At 40.4% G+C, this 18,264-nt stretch overlaps 1 protein-coding gene across 1 annotated transcript; it reads right to left on the bottom strand.

The window, feature by feature from the left end:
- Positions 1–919: 919 nt before the first annotated feature.
- On the bottom strand, positions 920–17,582 carry LOC139944535 (uncharacterized). The gene is made up of 9 exons (XM_071941614.1): positions 17,537–17,582; positions 10,396–10,746; positions 9,235–9,603; positions 8,535–8,675; positions 7,601–7,990; positions 5,294–5,629; positions 2,950–4,178; positions 2,026–2,493; positions 920–1,871 (listed from the first exon to the last, which is right to left on the bottom strand). The coding sequence occupies exons 1-9, from the start codon at positions 17,580–17,582 to the stop codon at positions 1,608–1,610; spliced, it is 3,594 nt and encodes a 1,197-aa protein (XP_071797715.1). The 3' UTR covers positions 920–1,607.
- Between the last annotated feature and the right edge of the window lie 682 nt (positions 17,583–18,264).

Genomic DNA, 18,264 nt, shown 5'->3' on the forward strand with positions numbered 1-18,264 from the left:
AATAATTACTAAAAAAATTATGTTATTGTTCAGAAACATATACTCTAATTGATTTTTTTTTTTTATATTTTCAGGTGACTTTAAATAAGTATTCATGTAATATTCACAACTTTATAGAACTATACTCGTTCTTCATGAATAAACTTTTTGAGGATGTTAGCGAAACAAGTTTGCCTAAAAATTATTGTGTTTCAACAAAGCAGTTACCCACTTTTGATATCAGTGTTAGATGAGGCGGTGATACATAAGTCAAAACTTGGCTTGTATAACCACAGACTACTATTTTTTCGAAAACTCGGTGTTAAAGGGTCTATGTACATGTGCTTGTGGTAGAACGAAAGACACAATGTCTACAGATTTACACTAAACTTACACAAATTTGAAGATAATGATAGTAGAAAGCTTCCCTGAAAATATTAGTTGCTGAGGAGCTGCAGTTTTTGAGAAATGAGTAAAACAATGTCATGAAAATAATTTTCGTGTCACTGATCATGAGACGAAAATTATTTTAGCGTTTAAAAAAGTATTATGTTTCATGACATTGTTTTACTTATTTTCTCAAAAACTGCAGCACCTCAGCAACTTATATTTTAAGGGAAGCTTTGTACTATCATTATCAAACTGTGTAAGTTTAATGGAAGTCTGTGGACATTGTGTTTTGTGTTAGAAAAAGGTGAGATACCTGCTGCTAAAATATAGGATTCGGACTGCCTCTATAGCTACTGGGTAATCTCGGTTGTCTGGTTTGTAAGATACTGCTCCAGATTTGCAAAGGTCGCGGGTTCGAGGCCACCTGAGTAATATGCATGTGATTTTTTTTCCACAGAACTCAGGAAAGTATCAGAGTATCAGTGTAAGAGTACGACCGAAACTATTATTCCTAGCCCCGATGCAAATCCAACATCTATTAAACCCTCTGCTTTATTTACACAACAGTGTGTAACTGCTTAGAATGGTACGATTGAAACAACGGGAGCTTATACTATAGAGATCCAACAACCCTTGGCGCGTTTAAGAGCAGTTTATGCGTTCGATTAGCTCCCTGGTCGACCCTGCGGTGCTCATTCGGGTGAGCCCCTGCAATGAGCTAATCGAACGATCACACTCGCCCTCTCGTGGTGACGTCGTGCACCTCGGGTCACCCCAAGTGACCCACTCCATAAGCAGGGCACTGGGGGCTGACCCTGGAATGACGTCAAAGCTATTTGAACGTACCGGGGGCAGACCGGGGTCGACCCAGGGAAGCTAATCGAAACGCACCCTATGATAGCTCCCTGTGCATCTCTCTGTAGAAGGCTTAGTTAGTGCGCCCTCTGTTGATGAGACATATTGAAAAACAACATCTATTATTTTCGGCTTGCGAACTTTTGAACCGGAAGGCAAAACGAACAGTATAATACATGATTGACTTTGCAGTGTACTTTTTGCACTGACGTTCCAACATCAAATGGACCTCGGAGCGGAGATGAAGCTAGCTCCAGGCAAAGCTTAGAAAAAGCCCCAAGTTTAATTTTAACATTTAAACACATTTTGTCAGTCTCTCCCTCATGCACATTTCGTCCAGATCGGTATTCCATTCTCAATTAGGTTACAAATCATGATAGTTTCTAAATCTTTGTTTCGGTGGTCTTTACTCGGCTGTCAATAAAGGGCCTCTCGCTCGATTTGGTGGAGGAGGGTAACTCTTTGTGAGAACGATTGCGTAGCTTCGCGAGCCACAGCGCCCTCACTCGGCCAGTAAATGCGAACGAACAGAAGATGAAGACACCCTGGAGAGAACTAATGATCGCAAAGAGGTACCAAAAGATGACGACATTGGTAGCCATGGCGACGAAACCAATGATCCAGGAAAACCCCATCAAGCTTGAAATCTAGAATAAAAGTAAAATTAGAATGTAGTGAAGTTTATTCCACAAAGGACACATCTAATTCATAATGAGCGTTTCGATTTCTGAAAAGTTCACACAGTTAATTTGTTTTCGTAATCTTGACAGCACCTGCGCGTACAATTCTGTCTACACTTACCTTGACATAAATCGCAAGCTCCATCCAAGCTTCTTTGATGCTTGAAGTTTGTTTCTTGACCATGTAGGAGGCCCTCTTTGACGAGCGGATACACCTGACGGTCCAGCCAAAACAAACTACATTGAAGCAGACACAGAGTATGACTGGTACACAGAACATGATGAAGATCGCCTCCCTGCTTGCAATCCAGCAGGAAACCTCACTGCCGTAGCTGAAATTAAGCCCAGTGCACTCGCAGAAATGCAAGATAAGATGAGGAATGATCACCAGCAGCGGTGAGCACCAGGCAACCAAAGACAGGCGACGGAACTTCCGGAGGCTGGTCGTCTTGGCGGACGACATGCTTGAGAAAGTGCGCATAAAATCCCACGATATGCCCGCCATCCACGCAAATGCCGACAACCAGAAATAATGCGTTATGAGAGCAACAGCCGTACAAAGACCTCGAATCGAAAGGTTGGCAACAACCTGGGAAAGAATTGAGGATAATTGGGCAATCAAGATGGCAAAAGACAGACTCATGACAGCCAAGCCTTGAGCGTTTCTCAGAACAGAGAATACAGAATAGGTGATCAAGGTAGCTGAGAGCCCGGCTAAGGAGAGACTGAAACACACGAGGTTCACTATCTGCTCGGGGCTGGAGAAAAGATCCAACTGGGCCTTTGAAAAACAAACTATCGTCTCCCCATTGGGTAATGTTGCGTTTGTTTCTGGGCTCTCGATATATGTAGAGTACCGATACATATTCTTAAAATCTGTCAAGGTTTTGCAAGTTAAACTATTATTTCGCTCTCCACAAAACCGGATGAACTTTCTTTTGCCAACAGTTTCGGTGTGTACATCGTATGCTATAGTCGTGGTAATGTTAACAGGGGATAAGAGTGTGTCGTCATCAATGACGTAGACAAATAGCTCTCCACTCACATTCATTGATATCGAGGCTCCTTCTTCGGTATCAATACATTCATTCTTGGTGTTGCTCGTGGTATCATTGGTTGGTTGTTTTGAACATTCATGGATCAGTGATACCTTTGCGAGGCCACATTGGAATCCCCAGTCGGTTTGTGTGACGTCACCTTTCACGCGTAAAACCTTATCTAGCGTTCCGGCAAAGTCGCCTATCTCTGAAAGCGTCGGGCTTGAAATTGAAGCCGTGGCCCCTGACCTCTCCACTTGAGGTTCTGAATCTAGTAACGACCGCAGGGGAGACGAAAAGTGCAGAGCTAGGTTCAGATTTGAATAAGCGACTGCATAAATAAGGCACTTTATGGAATCCAATCCAGAAAAATCATTCTCGCTCTCATGTTTTGTAACTTTTAAAACGGATTGCACTTGCCAGCATTTGTTTTCAACATCTACGCTTATGGAGTGGTATTCAAATGCAAAGTCATCAGGCACTCCATCGAGCAGAGTTTTGCTAATAAGGATCGGATTTTCAGGTTCTTGAACTATTCCGTCTGTTTCTACTAGAAAGTTCCGGTCCTCTTGCGTCGATCGGCACAGACTAATACTGTCTAAGTCGACACCATTACACATTGCGCAATGTGGGTTTTTATATTGTAAATACTGTGCTTTATAGCCTTGACATGATGGTTGCAGGTCGTGAGTTTCATTAAGACATGTATTAATGACGTCATTGACACATGGTCGGTTTCCTTGACTCAATAATATGATTTCATAATAAGGCTGAGCAGTAATGGTAGCGTTGATACCCTGGTCTTGTTTTTGTGATATCTTTGAGAACTGTTCGACCCCATGACAGTAGGCACACATGATGTTCTTGAAGGGTATATCCAGCGGTAGATACAGAACTGGTTGTGAATAAGGTGGAGATTCGCATTGGTTCCTCATCGTGTCATTGGACCAGCTATCAGGACAGATACTCACCAACTCATAGCTACCGAATTGAGAACCCACCGATAAACACTCGTAGTATTCTGAGCTGTGCAATAAAGTCACCAAGTTCGGAAACGGGTGAGATTCGAATTCGGGTGCTGTTGGGAATACGCAGATGTCAATGTCAAAGCAACAATCCTTGAAGATATGGCACATGAAATCACAACCGCATTGTTTGTGAGTTGGTAAGTCGCCACAACGGCCTTGGCAAGTCTGATCCGGTAGGATGTGTACTGTTACATTATTCAGTGTTATATCTGCAAAAAAAAAAAAACATAAAAAAAACACAAAGAAAACTAAAAAATGTAATAACTGTTTCCAATAAGTTTTTACCCAGCGTGTCACAACAAGGTTGAGGTGTTAAAAAGGTATGTTTAACAATATTCACCGGGTAAAATGAGATTCTATGGCAAAAATAACAATGTGTTTGAAAAGAATGTTTCGAAAGAAACCGTGCGCTTGTCATGTCTGTAAGAAAAACGTTCATTTAGTTCAAGGTTCTAATAAGATATGATTACATTGTTTCAAAAGACGTTTTATGATTTAAAGACAAGTTTCCTCATTGCTTTAAAGGTCTGTGTGAAAATTTAGGCTCAATTGGTCATCGCAGTTGCAAGAAAATAATGAAAGAATGAAAGAAAAACATCCTTGTTGCACAAATTTGTCCACTTTCAAATGCCTGTAAAATGCTTCAGGTCTGAAGTCTTTCTCAAGGTTCAAATATTTCAGTTAGAAATTACCTCCTAAAATACTCGTTTTTAATCATATGTAATACGTTACTTAAAGCCATTGGACACTTTAGGAACAGAACAAACAAATGTTCACAGATTAACAAATAACCTACAAGGTTTACAGAAGGTAATGGTGAACGACTTCTCTTGAAATATTATTCCATGAAATGCTTTACTTTTTGTGAAAACATTAAAACAATTATCAATTCTCGATATCAAGAATTACGGATTTATTTTAAACAATGTCATGACACGGCGAAACGTGCGTAAACAAGGGTGGGTTTTCCCGTTATTTTCTCCCGACTCCGATGACCGATTGAGCCTAAATTTTCACAGGTTTGTTATTTTGTTTATAATTGTGATACACGAAGTAAATCTGTGATTTTGTTCTGTTCCGAAAGTGTCCAATGGCTTTAAAGAGAGTTTATTTTGAGTAATAAACAAACCAGTGTAAATTGTATATTGCGCTTTGCTAAAGGGCAGTCTGGTCTCTGACCTCGTGACACTTTCAGTCTGTGAAAATTCGTCGAGGCGCCAGTCTCAATCTAATTTAGACCAAGTCTTAAGTGTAGCGGGAAGTGTGAAAGCATAACTTAACTTATACAGAAGTACGAAAACAAAATCCGTTACTTGTTTCTTACCTATACTGCATTCGATGTGAAGGTTAAATCCACCATGCCTGAGACAGCGATTCTCCACCCCAAGCCATCCATTAGTTCTTTTGCGGAAAACGTACTCAAGACCCTGGCTTTCCTTCGGTTGAACTAGTTGCCATTTATAAGCGCAATTGTGACCAAGATCATGGCAGACGTTTTCCGGTATAACTCTCACGCTACTTTCATCATAAAAGCAGGCTGGTGCCCAGCTCGACTCGTTGTGTCTCAATTCCAGGATACCAACCAAATCCGAAGAGCCGTTGATCAGACGAATGTCAAACACATCATTAAAGGTCACATTGGTAGCAATGACTTCATCTTCTAAAATTAAAATATATGCAAATTAAAAGATCAATATTTAGTATATATTCCAGTTTAAGGACAGTTAGCCACGTATCTTTGATATACGATAATGAGAAATGAATAGAAAAGAAACACATACAGAAATAAATGTATTACCGGGTAAGAACACAAATAATCAGAGACAATAGCTGGGCGAAGGCATACAATTCAGATACAAAAATTGTATTTGGAACTGCACCGAAAATGTTTTTCAATATTTTACTAAAGATGTCTTTGTGTCGGGTAGAAAAATACGTTGACCATTTAAAGGATTTTCGTAGTTATGGTAACCAAGCATTTAAGTAACGTTAATAAGGAGAGAAAACTACTTAGTTCTTCACTTTTTTAATAATTTCTCAAAATAATACTACAGCACCTCAGCAAGTAAATTTTTCAGGGAAGCTTTCTAAAAAAAAACGTCATTATTTTTAAACTGTGTGAGTTTAAATACACTGGACACTATCGGTAATTGTCAAAGACCCGGGCCCAATTTCATGGCTCTTAAAATGTTACCGCCGAATTCTGCGCTTACGATCACGATTCCCCGCTTACGTGCAAGCGCCGAATTTCTGTGCGCTAGCCTTGTAAGCGTATAGAATGCCTAGTAACGTGGAGTACGCACGCGCAGAAGCCAAAATTCGCCGCTAACCCGTGACATACGCTTGCATTTAGCACACAATTCACTGCTTCCGTAAGTGCCGATTCTGTGCTTTCGGTAAACAGAGCCGAAACTGGGCCCAGTCTTCTCACTTGGGGTGTGTTTTGGAGGCTGTGACCAATAATTGTTTCTGACGTCAGAACTAACTGAGCTCGCAATTCGGTTATTGTTCAGTCTGAACAGCAGAACAAACGACCAACAACCGAAACAGTTTTTGGTTACCGCCGCCAAAACGCACTCCAGGTGTATCTCAACATATAAATTAATAAACCTGTGCAAATTTGAGCTCACTTCGTCTTCGAAGTTGCGAGACAACTATGAAAAAAAAAAACCCTTGTCACACGAAGTTGTGTGCTTTCAGATGCTTGATTTCGAGACCTTCAAATCTAATTCTGAGGTCTCGAAATAAAATTCGTGGAAAATTACTTCTTTCTCGAAAAGTACGTCACTTCAGAGGTAACCGTTTCTCATAATTTTTTTTATAACTCTCCCCATTACTCGTTACCAAGTAAGGTTTTATGCTAATATTTATATTGATTAATTACCAACAGTGTCCACTGCCTTTAATGCTAATCTGTGGACATTGTGTTTTGTGTTCTACGAAAAGTACCCAGCCCTTTAAATGCAGTGGACACTATTGGTAATTCCTCAAAATAATTTTTAGCATAAAAACTTACTTGGTTACAAGTAATGGAGAGCTGTTGAGAGTAAAAAACATTGTGAGAAACGGCTCCCTCTGAAGTAACGAAGTTTCGAGAAAGAAGTAAATTTCCACGAATCTGATTCGATACCTCAAGTTCAGAATTTGAGGTTTCGAAATCAAGCATCTGAAAGCACACAACTTCGTTTGACAAGGGTGTTTTTTCATAGTTATCTGGCAACTCCGACGACCAATCAAGCTCAAATTTTCACAGGTTTGTTATTTATGCATTTGTGGAGATACGCCAAGTGAGAAGACTGGTGTTTGACAGATAGTGTTCAGTGTCTTCAACACAAGTTTGTTTAACTTTTAGTTGAACTATCCAAATTACGGGAAATTTTAAGTTGTTCTCCACGATCCACCGTGTAAAAGAGGGACTGCTCCGAGGCGAACGCTTGGTGGCGCTCTATATAATGAATCGAATTTTCACGGATGTCCTAAGACAAGCAAGAAATGGAAAAATAATTACTGAAGCGTAGATCTTTCTGAACTACACCAATACTCAATTTCGGCTCAGGTTAGGAGCAAAATTAAGTTAGACGCACCACGACTTGGCTGTCTCTTTAGAAAATTTAATTATGTACAGACCTACCGTAAGCACAGGCTAACTCCCAAGCACTGTCACTGGGATTTTCAGTTTCCAACTCCCGGTTCCGTTGGCTCTCGGGGTCATACCTATCGACTGGATTCTCGCAACGTAGCACGGTACTTTTAAGATACTCAAGAAGCGTACTGTAGTCAGACGAGTAACAATCATGACTTGTCTCCATTTCAGGGAGCTCATCGTCTGGCTCGTTGATCTTACACGGGTTTCCAGTCCCTATAGCCATAGGATATCCCAGTTGTTTACAAACCAAATCAGCCCCGGCTCTTGAGATAAATCCGGAGCATGGATGTTTTAGTCTTGCCCATCCGGCGGCACCAAGGCTCACCTCTACCCTTCCCTCCCGAGCAGTGCAGCCTCCTGACAGTCGAACGGTTTCTGTATTGTGGAGAAAACGCAACATTTAACATCTATTATAAAACAATGTTGCCATATTAACCCAATTTATGTAACGTCATCACCACAGTATCTTTGTGTAGAAATTACATTTCGTAGGTAAGTGCAATCGAGAACAAGAAAGGTATTAATTAGTATTGCTTCTCAACTCAGTTCAATTAAATTAAATTCAATTAGTCCTTTATAGATCACAAAAAGGGTGAACAAAGTGCTTGTGTCACACAGTGAAAACATTGACACATTAAAAACCTTAAAAACAGTTCTAGGGCCAATTACAACTACAAGAAAAACAACTAAAAGGTGATAAGAAAAATACCTGTTATGCATTCGATGTAAAGGTTGAATCCACCATGCCTGAAACAGCGATTTTCCACCCCAAGCCATGACACGTTTCCATGAGTATCTTCCCAGTATATATGCTCCAGACCCTGGTTTTCATTGGGTTCAACAAATTGCCATTTATAAGCGCAATTGTGACCAAGATCATGGCAAATGTTTTCCGGAATTTTCCCAACTTCCACGTTACTTTTATCATAAAAGCAGGCTGGTGCCCAGCTCGACTCGTTGTGTCTCAATTCCAGGATACCAATTAAATGTGAAGAGCCGTTGATAAGACGAATGTCAAACAAATCATTCAACTTTACGTTGGTGGCAATGACTTCATCATCTGGAAGTAAAACAAAAAAATGCGCATTTGAAGTTGTGTTTGGTAGTGTAGAAAATAATCAGTGTCATTAAAATCGTGACTTCTTGCATGTGCCCGACTGGTGTAAGACTCTGCCACCTTCTTCCAGGTACTCAAATACGTCATTATACGAGGTTACACTCTGCATGGGAATGAACAAATAATGTCAAATTTAGGTCTAGTACATACTCAATCAGGATGAAGGAACATGGTAACCATGCGTTCAACCCTTATAGTGTTGTTTACAAACAGTAAAACAACGTGCAGCTTGGTTTACACAACGCTATTTTGATTTTCGACGATTTACTTTAAAATGGCGATTGCTCCGAGGGCAGCGCTTGGTGGCGCACTATAATACATCAAAAACAGACCTTTCCGCAAAATTTATTCGGTTCGCCAGCCAGACCAGCATGCACCTCATTCAACAGTTAGCGCCTTCGAAATGGGTATTTCCGTACAGGTATATTTCTGCGGGGCTATATAATACGTAAAATAATGATGTACTTGCTGTAGAGCACTCAATCTAGGCTATTAGGCCTACCATAAGCACAGGCTAACTCCCAATCACTGTCACTGGATTCGTCCATGTCACTGCCAGAGCCGTACTCGTCAATCTGTTGCTCGCAATGTAACAGAGTGCTTCGAAGATACTCCAGGAGTGTATCGCTGTTAGAGAAACAATTTTTAGTCTTCACTTCAGGGAGCTCATCGTCTGGTGGCTCAGTGATCTTACACGGGTTTCCAGTCCCTATAGCCATAGGATATCCCAGATGTTTACAAACCAAATCAGCCCCGGCTCTTGGGATATGTCCGGAGCATGAATGTTTTAGTCTTGCCCATCCGGCGGCACCAAGGCTCACCTCTACCCTTCCCTCCCGAGCAGTGCAGCCTCCTGACAGTCGAACGGTTTCTGCATTGCGGGGGGAAATAGAAGAACAGTGATGTTTAGGGAGCTTTAAATATACAGTAATTCCTGCAAGGCATGTGGGACTCCGTTTATGAGATCTACCCTGTTTAATACATAGCACCATGTAATGGTTTACACGGTGCTTTGGCGCAATATGCTGCCAATCCAGCCAGAAACACCGGGGCGAACCCCTCCTCTTTTCGATAAGTGTATCTGCGTTACACAACACGCGGGACAAACGGCTTTACGTCCCATCCGAAGGACCAAGCTATAGTTCAGTGTCTTGTTTTACGATACAAGTGTCACAACTTGTACTGGAACCCACACTCTGCTGATCGAATACACCAGAGGTTGAATTCGGTGCCCTTAACCGCTCAGGCACGACACTTCCAATTCCTTTGCAATCATTTCCATTCTAGGGTGTTGTAGCTGAGCGGTTAAGAGCATCGAATTCAAGTTCTGGTTGCTAGTCATCGAAATGGTCTGGTCATCGGAATGTGGGTTCGAATCCCTGTCGTGACAAGTGTGTCCTTCAGCTAAATGCTTTATTATAATTGCTTCTCTTCACCTATGGGATAATGGGTCCTGTGCTCTTTTACGTGTTTTCATCTAAAATCTGTAAAATCTGTTTACTCTGACTATACGTATATTTTTGATAAATGTTTTCCCCTCTTCTCAATTTAAAGGACAGGGCCATAATGTAAAAGAGCCATTAGGCTTATATAAATGTTGATATATGTATCCTGTATATCAATATATTGAAATAAATAAATGAAGGTTGTTCATGGGCCTCACCTGTAATGCACAGTAAAGCCCAGTCGGAGCTATGATCGCAGCTCATCTGTTGAAATGACCAATCTCTCATCCAACACTGTCTAGCAGTCATCATATAGTTCATACATTGTACCCCCATGGACCAAATGGGACCATTCACCTCCCCGTACTGCTCTCCTGCCGCTCCGAAGGAGTAGGTACCTACGTACCCCAGTCGGTAGCACATGTCTTGGTTCTCTGGTAGATCACAGATATTGTTGCTGGTTGCCTGGCATACGGTGCCCCACTCCCCTCCCGGTGGGCGGATCTCTAGCCTCCCCTCGTTCATACTTGGTCCGCCTTCCAACCTCACATCCCAGTCAACGTCGTAACCTGGAAGTTGAAAGTTGGGTTATTCTCTTTAGACTTTCTTCTTTATTTTATTTCTCATTTCCCATTTAGTTTTTGATCCATGAAACATCACGACAAAATGAACCGTGAATAATCGACGAGCAAACTTGATTGACCTCTCACAAAAAGGCAATCAACATCAGTCCCCATCTGCCTTCTAGCTAATTGAATGCTCTGATGTCAACACGTCATACGTGCTGGTCGCATTCTCCAAAGCCGACATACAGAATAAAGCCAGCACAGGGACTGCGTTCGCAAGAAATTCAAGCAAACTTCTGTTTGGTTTACATCTTTTGCATTTTGATAAAGGGGGTTATCAGGGAAAGGGAACATGGGTAGACATATGAAAAGATGGAGAGATGACATATCCAGGAACAACATGGACCAGAACTGCAAAAATAGAAGTAATGGGATTAGGAGGGCTACATCTTACATTGGAACACTGCCCAAAGAAATGACAATAGATGGACATAAGTAATAATGGATTGGCAACCACAGACAGGGAAAGGGAACATGGGTAGACATAGGAGAAGATGGAGAGATGACATATCCAGGAACAACATGGACCAGAACTGCAACAAATAGAAGTAATGGGATTAGGAGGGCTACATCTTACATTGGATGAATACATGGGTGTCATTGCGGAGTGGATAAGAGCATCAAACTCACGCTCTGTTGTTCTGTTATTAAGCAGGGTGTGGGTTGTGTCCCTGAGCAAGACACAAGTGACTGCTTCTCTCCACTGAGGGATAAATGGGTAGCTGTACCAGCGTGGAGATGGTTCTTGTGATTGATTTAGCTCAGTGCGCTACATAATTATCTGGCAAAGCTGGATGTATAATCCACATGGAGCTGAGATGGTTTAAAGGCACTGAACCTCTTTGGTAATTGTCAAAGACCAGTCTTGTCACTTTGTGTATCTCAACATATGCATAAAATATGAGAAAATTTGAGCTCAATTGGTCGTCGAAGTTGTGAAAGAATAATGACAGAAAAAACAACACCATTGACGCACAAGTTGTGTGCTTTCAGATGCTTGATGAGGTCTCAAAATCATTTCAAATATTTGAGTCAGAAATTACTTCTTTCTCAAAAACTATCTACTTCAGAGGGAACCGTTTCACACAATGTTTTGTATTACAGCTCTCCGTTGCTCGTTACCAAGTAAGATTTTATGCTAACAATTATTTTGAGTATTTACCAATAGTGTACACAGTGCCTTTAATGAATGTATTTATGGCCCAGTGACGGGTACTAATGGAAGTGCTTTGAGACGCCCTGCAGACGTAAAGCACTATATAATACCCAGAGCGATTATTTCCATTATTAAATGATGATGTTGAATGAGGTTGTAAAAAAAAAATATTCTGAGAAAAAGGCTCGCACTAATCAAGAGTATTAAAAGGCTCATTAGCTCGAGAACAATCTATTAGGGGCAGTTTATTAGGAAGTAGGAAGTTTGAGCTGCGATGCTGCTGGCTCCCCGCTAATCAGACCATAGTCGCGAGAGCAGTAGTCGCATGGGTGACAGCAGTCTCGCGAGAACATCGCCAGTGTTGCGAGGAAAGAGTCTGATTGCTACCATACCATGGCACAATGTTTTTATTTTTAGAACGACTTGTTCACAAGTCTACAGCGATCGCTAAATCTGCTGCTTATTTGGTATACGGAACTTCGAAAGACAACTTCCTTAGCTTGAATGAAAACACTTTTACTTTATGTAGCTTACAAACTACACTTTCAACCTTACTGTCAGATATGCACAAGACAACACGAAACAGTTAACAAGCATAATTGCCGGGTTTTATCGGCAGCATTTTGTGTGTTTTTCATGGGTGACCTCGGTTTGAATATATAATTAGTCCATAGGGCTTCTGAAATTCAGTCTTTTTCGGCCTTATCTGAAAAGTATTGACACAAATTATGTAGCAGTCAATTGAAATGAAGAGCATATCTGTCGTTTTGTATGAAAAAATCGGTGCAACTCAAATTTTAAAAAGATAAAATTGTACGTAAAAAATGGCTTCAAAAAGAAAGAAACCAAGTCACAAAAACACGGCAATTTTTCCCGTTATAAATGTCGGCAACATTCCCCAATTAGTATATGGATAGATTATTTCATATTCTTCCCGGGAATATTAAAAGCGAGACCGGATCGTAGCTAGTCCAGTCAGGATATAGCGATTTCCACCGGTAGTCCAAAACCCACGTTACGAAAAAATCAACCATTAAACAGGGTGGTTTTCTTGCACGGTGATTGGCTGACGATGACATCATCCATTGATGTGACAGCTTTTTTTCGTGGGTATGGTGCCCCAACCGCCAAGCCAGCGTGTGAATGAGGGTCAACGTACAATTTTCTCTTTTTAAAATTTGAGCTGCACCGATTTTTTTTCATAAATAACGACATAATTATATGCTCTTCGATTCAATTTACTGGTACATTATTTGACTTTCAGAAAAGGCCGAAAATGACCGAATTCCAGAAGCCCTTTTGACTAATTAAATATTCACACAGAGGTCACGCACGAAAAACGGTGAATAATTTGCAGATAAAAGGAAAGGAATTTCAGTGTCCTGCGGATAGAATGGACACCTTTTATTAAAGGCAGTGGACATTGTTGTTTTGTAACGAGTAATGGAGAGAGATTGATAGTATAAAACATTTTGAGATACGGCTTCCTCTAAAGTATCGTAGATTTCGAGAAAGCAGTAATTTTCCTCGAATTTGATTTAGAGACCTCAGAATTAAAATTTGAAGTTTCGAAATCAAGCATCTGAAAGCACACAACTTCGTGTGACAAGGGTGTTTTTTTTTTGTTTTTTTTTCCAATATTATCTTGCGACTTCTCAGACCAATTGAGCTCAAATTTTCACGGTTTGTTATTTTATGCATATGTTGAAATACACCAAGTGGAAAGACTGGTCTGTGACAAACACCAATAGTGGCGAGTGTCTTTGTTAACCCCCAAAATGTTTCGCCCCAACAGATATATAACCCAAGTGGGAATAAACATTCCTTGTCTTTCAACCGCACGTCTAATTAAATTTACATCACGTTTCATAACATCAATGGTCTAGAACAAATTGAAATAATGTCATCCATGAATAATTGACACCGGATGATGCTCCAAAGATGTTCCAAATTCCTGGATCATAAACCGACCTTTGAATAGCCGTCTTAAATTCTGACCGAATTCCTCACCTGACTAATTCATAATAATTGATCATTCCTTTGTAACGAGCACTGGAGTAGTGTTTAACTTTGTGATAAACGGCTCCTTCTGATGTTACGGATAGTTCTTGAAAAAGAGTAAATTTCTCACTCAAATATTAAAATACTTAAGACCTATTTCAAATTTATGGTGGAACAAGGGTGTTGTTTTTCTTCCATTGCTTCTTGCAAATTTGATGTTCAATTGAGTCCAATTAATGTTCACAGATTTGTTATTTTTATGCAAATGTTGGGAGGGATACATCGTGTGAGAATACTGGTGTTTGACAATCAATAACCATGTCCAGTGCCTTTTATAAAAGTTGGTTCAAACACACGAGTCTGTATACACATAGCCTTGATTCAAGGCTGTTGGCGTAGTGTGCCCCGGCCCGGTGCGGCACGATTCAACAACAACTGCATGCAGTGCATCCACGAACAACGTATACAATTATGTTCAGTACATTGTAGTTGTACAGCGAGAACAGTATAGCAAAGTCGTGAGCACGGTCGTGTCTTTCAACCTCGTACGCAATGCTCTTGAAAGCACTCACATACAAAGTATAGTATGTACATGGTACATAGTTAATGTACATCGTACATGGTACATGTACGTGTACTTACGCTGTACACGTATATGCACCCTGTGTGTTATGTATTGGGTGCGCTGACGGAATTCAGCGGGGACTCAGATTATGCCGGTGTCAGATGCAACTGTGTCCGCCTTGCAATACTGTCCGCTCCGGACACTTTTGCTATGCAAAAACCGTCCGTTGGACATGTACATGACTGTACATGTTGTGCGCGCGTAAGCGAGCGTGCATGCACTGAACCTACGTATTATGCAACATGAATATTCACGTATTTCATGATTGCAGCGAATACCCAACGGCCGAAAATTTCCCATGTCATTCATGACATGCACTTAGCTTGTAAAAAAATGGCGAACGTATTCCGTCAACCAAGGGCGTTTAATTTACTGCAAGGACGGTTTTTGCACGGGGGTGGACACAACTGTATATACAAATGTATCCAGGCGGACACAATTGCATTATGCAGCAGCTTCCGGGCGGACACGATTGCATATGCAAAACCGTCCGGCGGACATTATTGCATATGCAATGCATAGAGGCCATAATTGCATACGACACCGGTCGCGGCCGGTTGGAGGGCCTTGATTAGTATACACAAACTGCCCATTCCGTTTCCCCGCGTTTTCGTATGTTCCAGACTGCTTTCGGGGCAGAGCGACATCCTTGTTTTATTATTATTATTTTATCTGCCAAAAGGGAAGGTACACCTTTGGTAATTGTCAAAGACCAGTCTTCTCACTTGGTGTATCCCAACATAAGCATAAAATAACAAGCCTGTGAAAATTTGAGCTCAATTGGTCATCGGATTTGCGCGAAAATGATGACAAATTGGACGAATTTCTGTGCGTTCAGGTAGGAATAAGAGACTTCTAGCTAGAAGTCTTTATATTATTTTAGTGAGAAATTACCTCTCTCTCAAAATCTATTCTACTTCAGACTGAGCCGTTTCTCACAATGTTTTATACCATCAACAGCTCTCCAATGCTTGTTACAAAGTCAGTTTTTACGTTAATATTTGTTTTGAGTAATTACCAAACGTGTACCTTGCCTTTAAAGTTTAAGCAACTACTCATTGGTGATAAAAAACACAACATTTTCCCAGTTTCGCGCCATGAGCAACTTTTGGATGACCTTTGTTTGTTTGACTTATACGAAGCTTGTCTTACCAAGAAAAACACATGGCGAAGCCATCGAGTACATTGCCTGCATATTTGTTGGAGCTATTCTAAAATCAACAGTTTTGATAATATCTACTGGTACAAACAGACATTGACATATTTGAAGTAGGTTGATCGTAAACCAAGCAGGACATTTTAATTTTGATCCAAATGCAATAATGGTCACGCTCTCCCAAACGCTTCGCGTCATTGAGAATTGACTAATTGAATGATTAATTAGAGGCTTTATTTTCTGGGTTGCATGCGAGATATTCTCAGAACACTGATATGGTCCAGTGAGCTTGCATCTGGTTGACCGTTGCTTTCTGGATTTTGTCAAAATTCCACAAAATGTCCATTAAAAGGAGTTCTTAGAAGTTGGTTGACTGGAAACATGCGATGGCTCGTCTTAGACATTAATGGCAATCTAAAGACGCTATAGGCAATCTCAAAGACGCCATTGAGATAGCTTTAAAACCATCTGTTTATTTAACCAAATTTGAAACAAGCCAAAGTCACATCTTTTCAGTCAAGTATGTGAGTAAAGGCTTTGATTTTTTACCCTTCCATGTTTTCTTAGCATTTGCATTTGTATTGTATTTCTCTGCCACGTCCTGGATTTCTTCTTAGCTCAGGCTTATCGCTTGAATTTTGATTATTGTACATGTATATGTTATTGTTTGTGTTCAGCGCCATGAGCACTTTGGCGGATTCGTGTGCTTTATATAAGTTTTCAGAATTATCATAAATACTTTTGTTGTAGGCAATCTACCGACATTTTTTTCTGATGGCACAGACATAGGACTCCCTCCATGCACAGACCATCAACGACTAGCGTAACTAACGTAGTGCACGGCCTTATCAAAATACACAACTATAAACAAGTAAAGCACACTGAATGTCATAAATCATTGTTGGTATACTAACTTGTCTGAGTTTGTACTCTACGTCATAAATCCAAATGGGCCTAATGACATGTATATGGGTACAACAACAATAACGAGGCGAATGAACCATTTGCCTCAAATTACAGGTAGAGGCCTATGAGCTAACACTGCCAACTGCAAACATTTCCAAATATCCATAATGTAGGCCTACATTGTTTTATAAACAGCTGCTATCTTGGGTGAAATTGGTTGAACGAAAATGCCAGTTGAACGTGTTTGTCATGGTTTCTTTATCAGTTAAATATTGATATTTTTTACACTTCTGAGTTTGTCGTGATCATCACAAAAGAATACGCCTTAACCTCACGGTTTCGAAAAACGAGCTTCACTTCTGCCATTGACAGCATGCTTCAAAAAGCCAATACTTTGACGTCATTTGTGGAGTAAATTGAGTGGAACGCAACATGGCGAATTAAACCCGTTACAGTCACTAAAACCACGTTTCTACCAACCCTTCTACCAAACTCTACCCTATATAAAGAAAAACTAACCAAACCAAGAAACCTCAGCCAAACTACAAACCCTTAACCAAACCAATCTGCTTCTACCAAAACTACAAAACCCTTTTAACAAAACCAACTCACCTCTACACACCAACGAAACCAAACCCTAACCAAACTACGAAAGCAATCCGCTTCTATCAAACTAAAAACCCTCAACCTAGACATCCTATGTTCTCAACTAAGAAACCCCCAACCTAAACAAACCACCAAACAAACCATCATCTACCCAACTTCCAACCGTTCCAAACCAACTCTCTACAAACCATCCCACCAATCGTGTATCATCAAGGTCCTGCAGAAAACACCAAGTATATCGATCTATAAGAACTACATTTGTTATAAAAATTATGCAACTTACCTCTTACTGCCAGCAGCATTAGACTCATGATACCGATGCACGGCATATTGAACATGTTTTTTTTTAACCACTCTCTGCAAAACGTAATTTTAAGTGAAGTAAATTTAGACTAAGCAGTCATTTATAACAAGGAGAGTTCTCAGTATAGCTCTTCAGGGACTGCTTTTAGCGCTGATGTGTTTTTGTTATTAGTGGAGTGATTGGTTATTCTTGCAGTATACTGCTCTTTGAAGTTCAATTGCATAAAATTAGTACCAGTGAACCAGCAACTCTATACTCCCAATGGAAGATGTACATAAATCAGTCGTAGGCTCACCGACCATTTGTCATGAAATAATTTTTCCTTTTTTTTTGGGGGGGGGGGCCTTTCAACTTTTACGGAGCTCTGGAAAGCAGCCGTCGAACTTTTTGAGATCATGAGCTTAAATATCGCAGGAGACAAGACATCTTCAAAGATGAAACTGGCATGTCGTCTTCCCAATATTTGTTTTCCCGAGAGGACGACATTCTCTCTCAGTCACATCCTAAGTGAATGATGTCGTCTTCAATTTATCTTAGAATGGTGTCATGCTAAAAGAAGATAGTGATAATTCAATATATTTGCAACAATCCGTAACCCACGACATTTATAAAAGGAAGACGACATACACTTTCTAATTATGCTGTCATCCTAAATTGATTTTCTTGGAAAGTTGACATCCAATTTTCATGTTTTCGACTTCCTGAGA

This window comes from Asterias amurensis, chromosome 1 (assembly GCF_032118995.1).
Source record: "Asterias amurensis chromosome 1, ASM3211899v1".
Taxonomy (NCBI): Eukaryota; Metazoa; Echinodermata; class Asteroidea; order Forcipulatida; family Asteriidae; genus Asterias; species Asterias amurensis.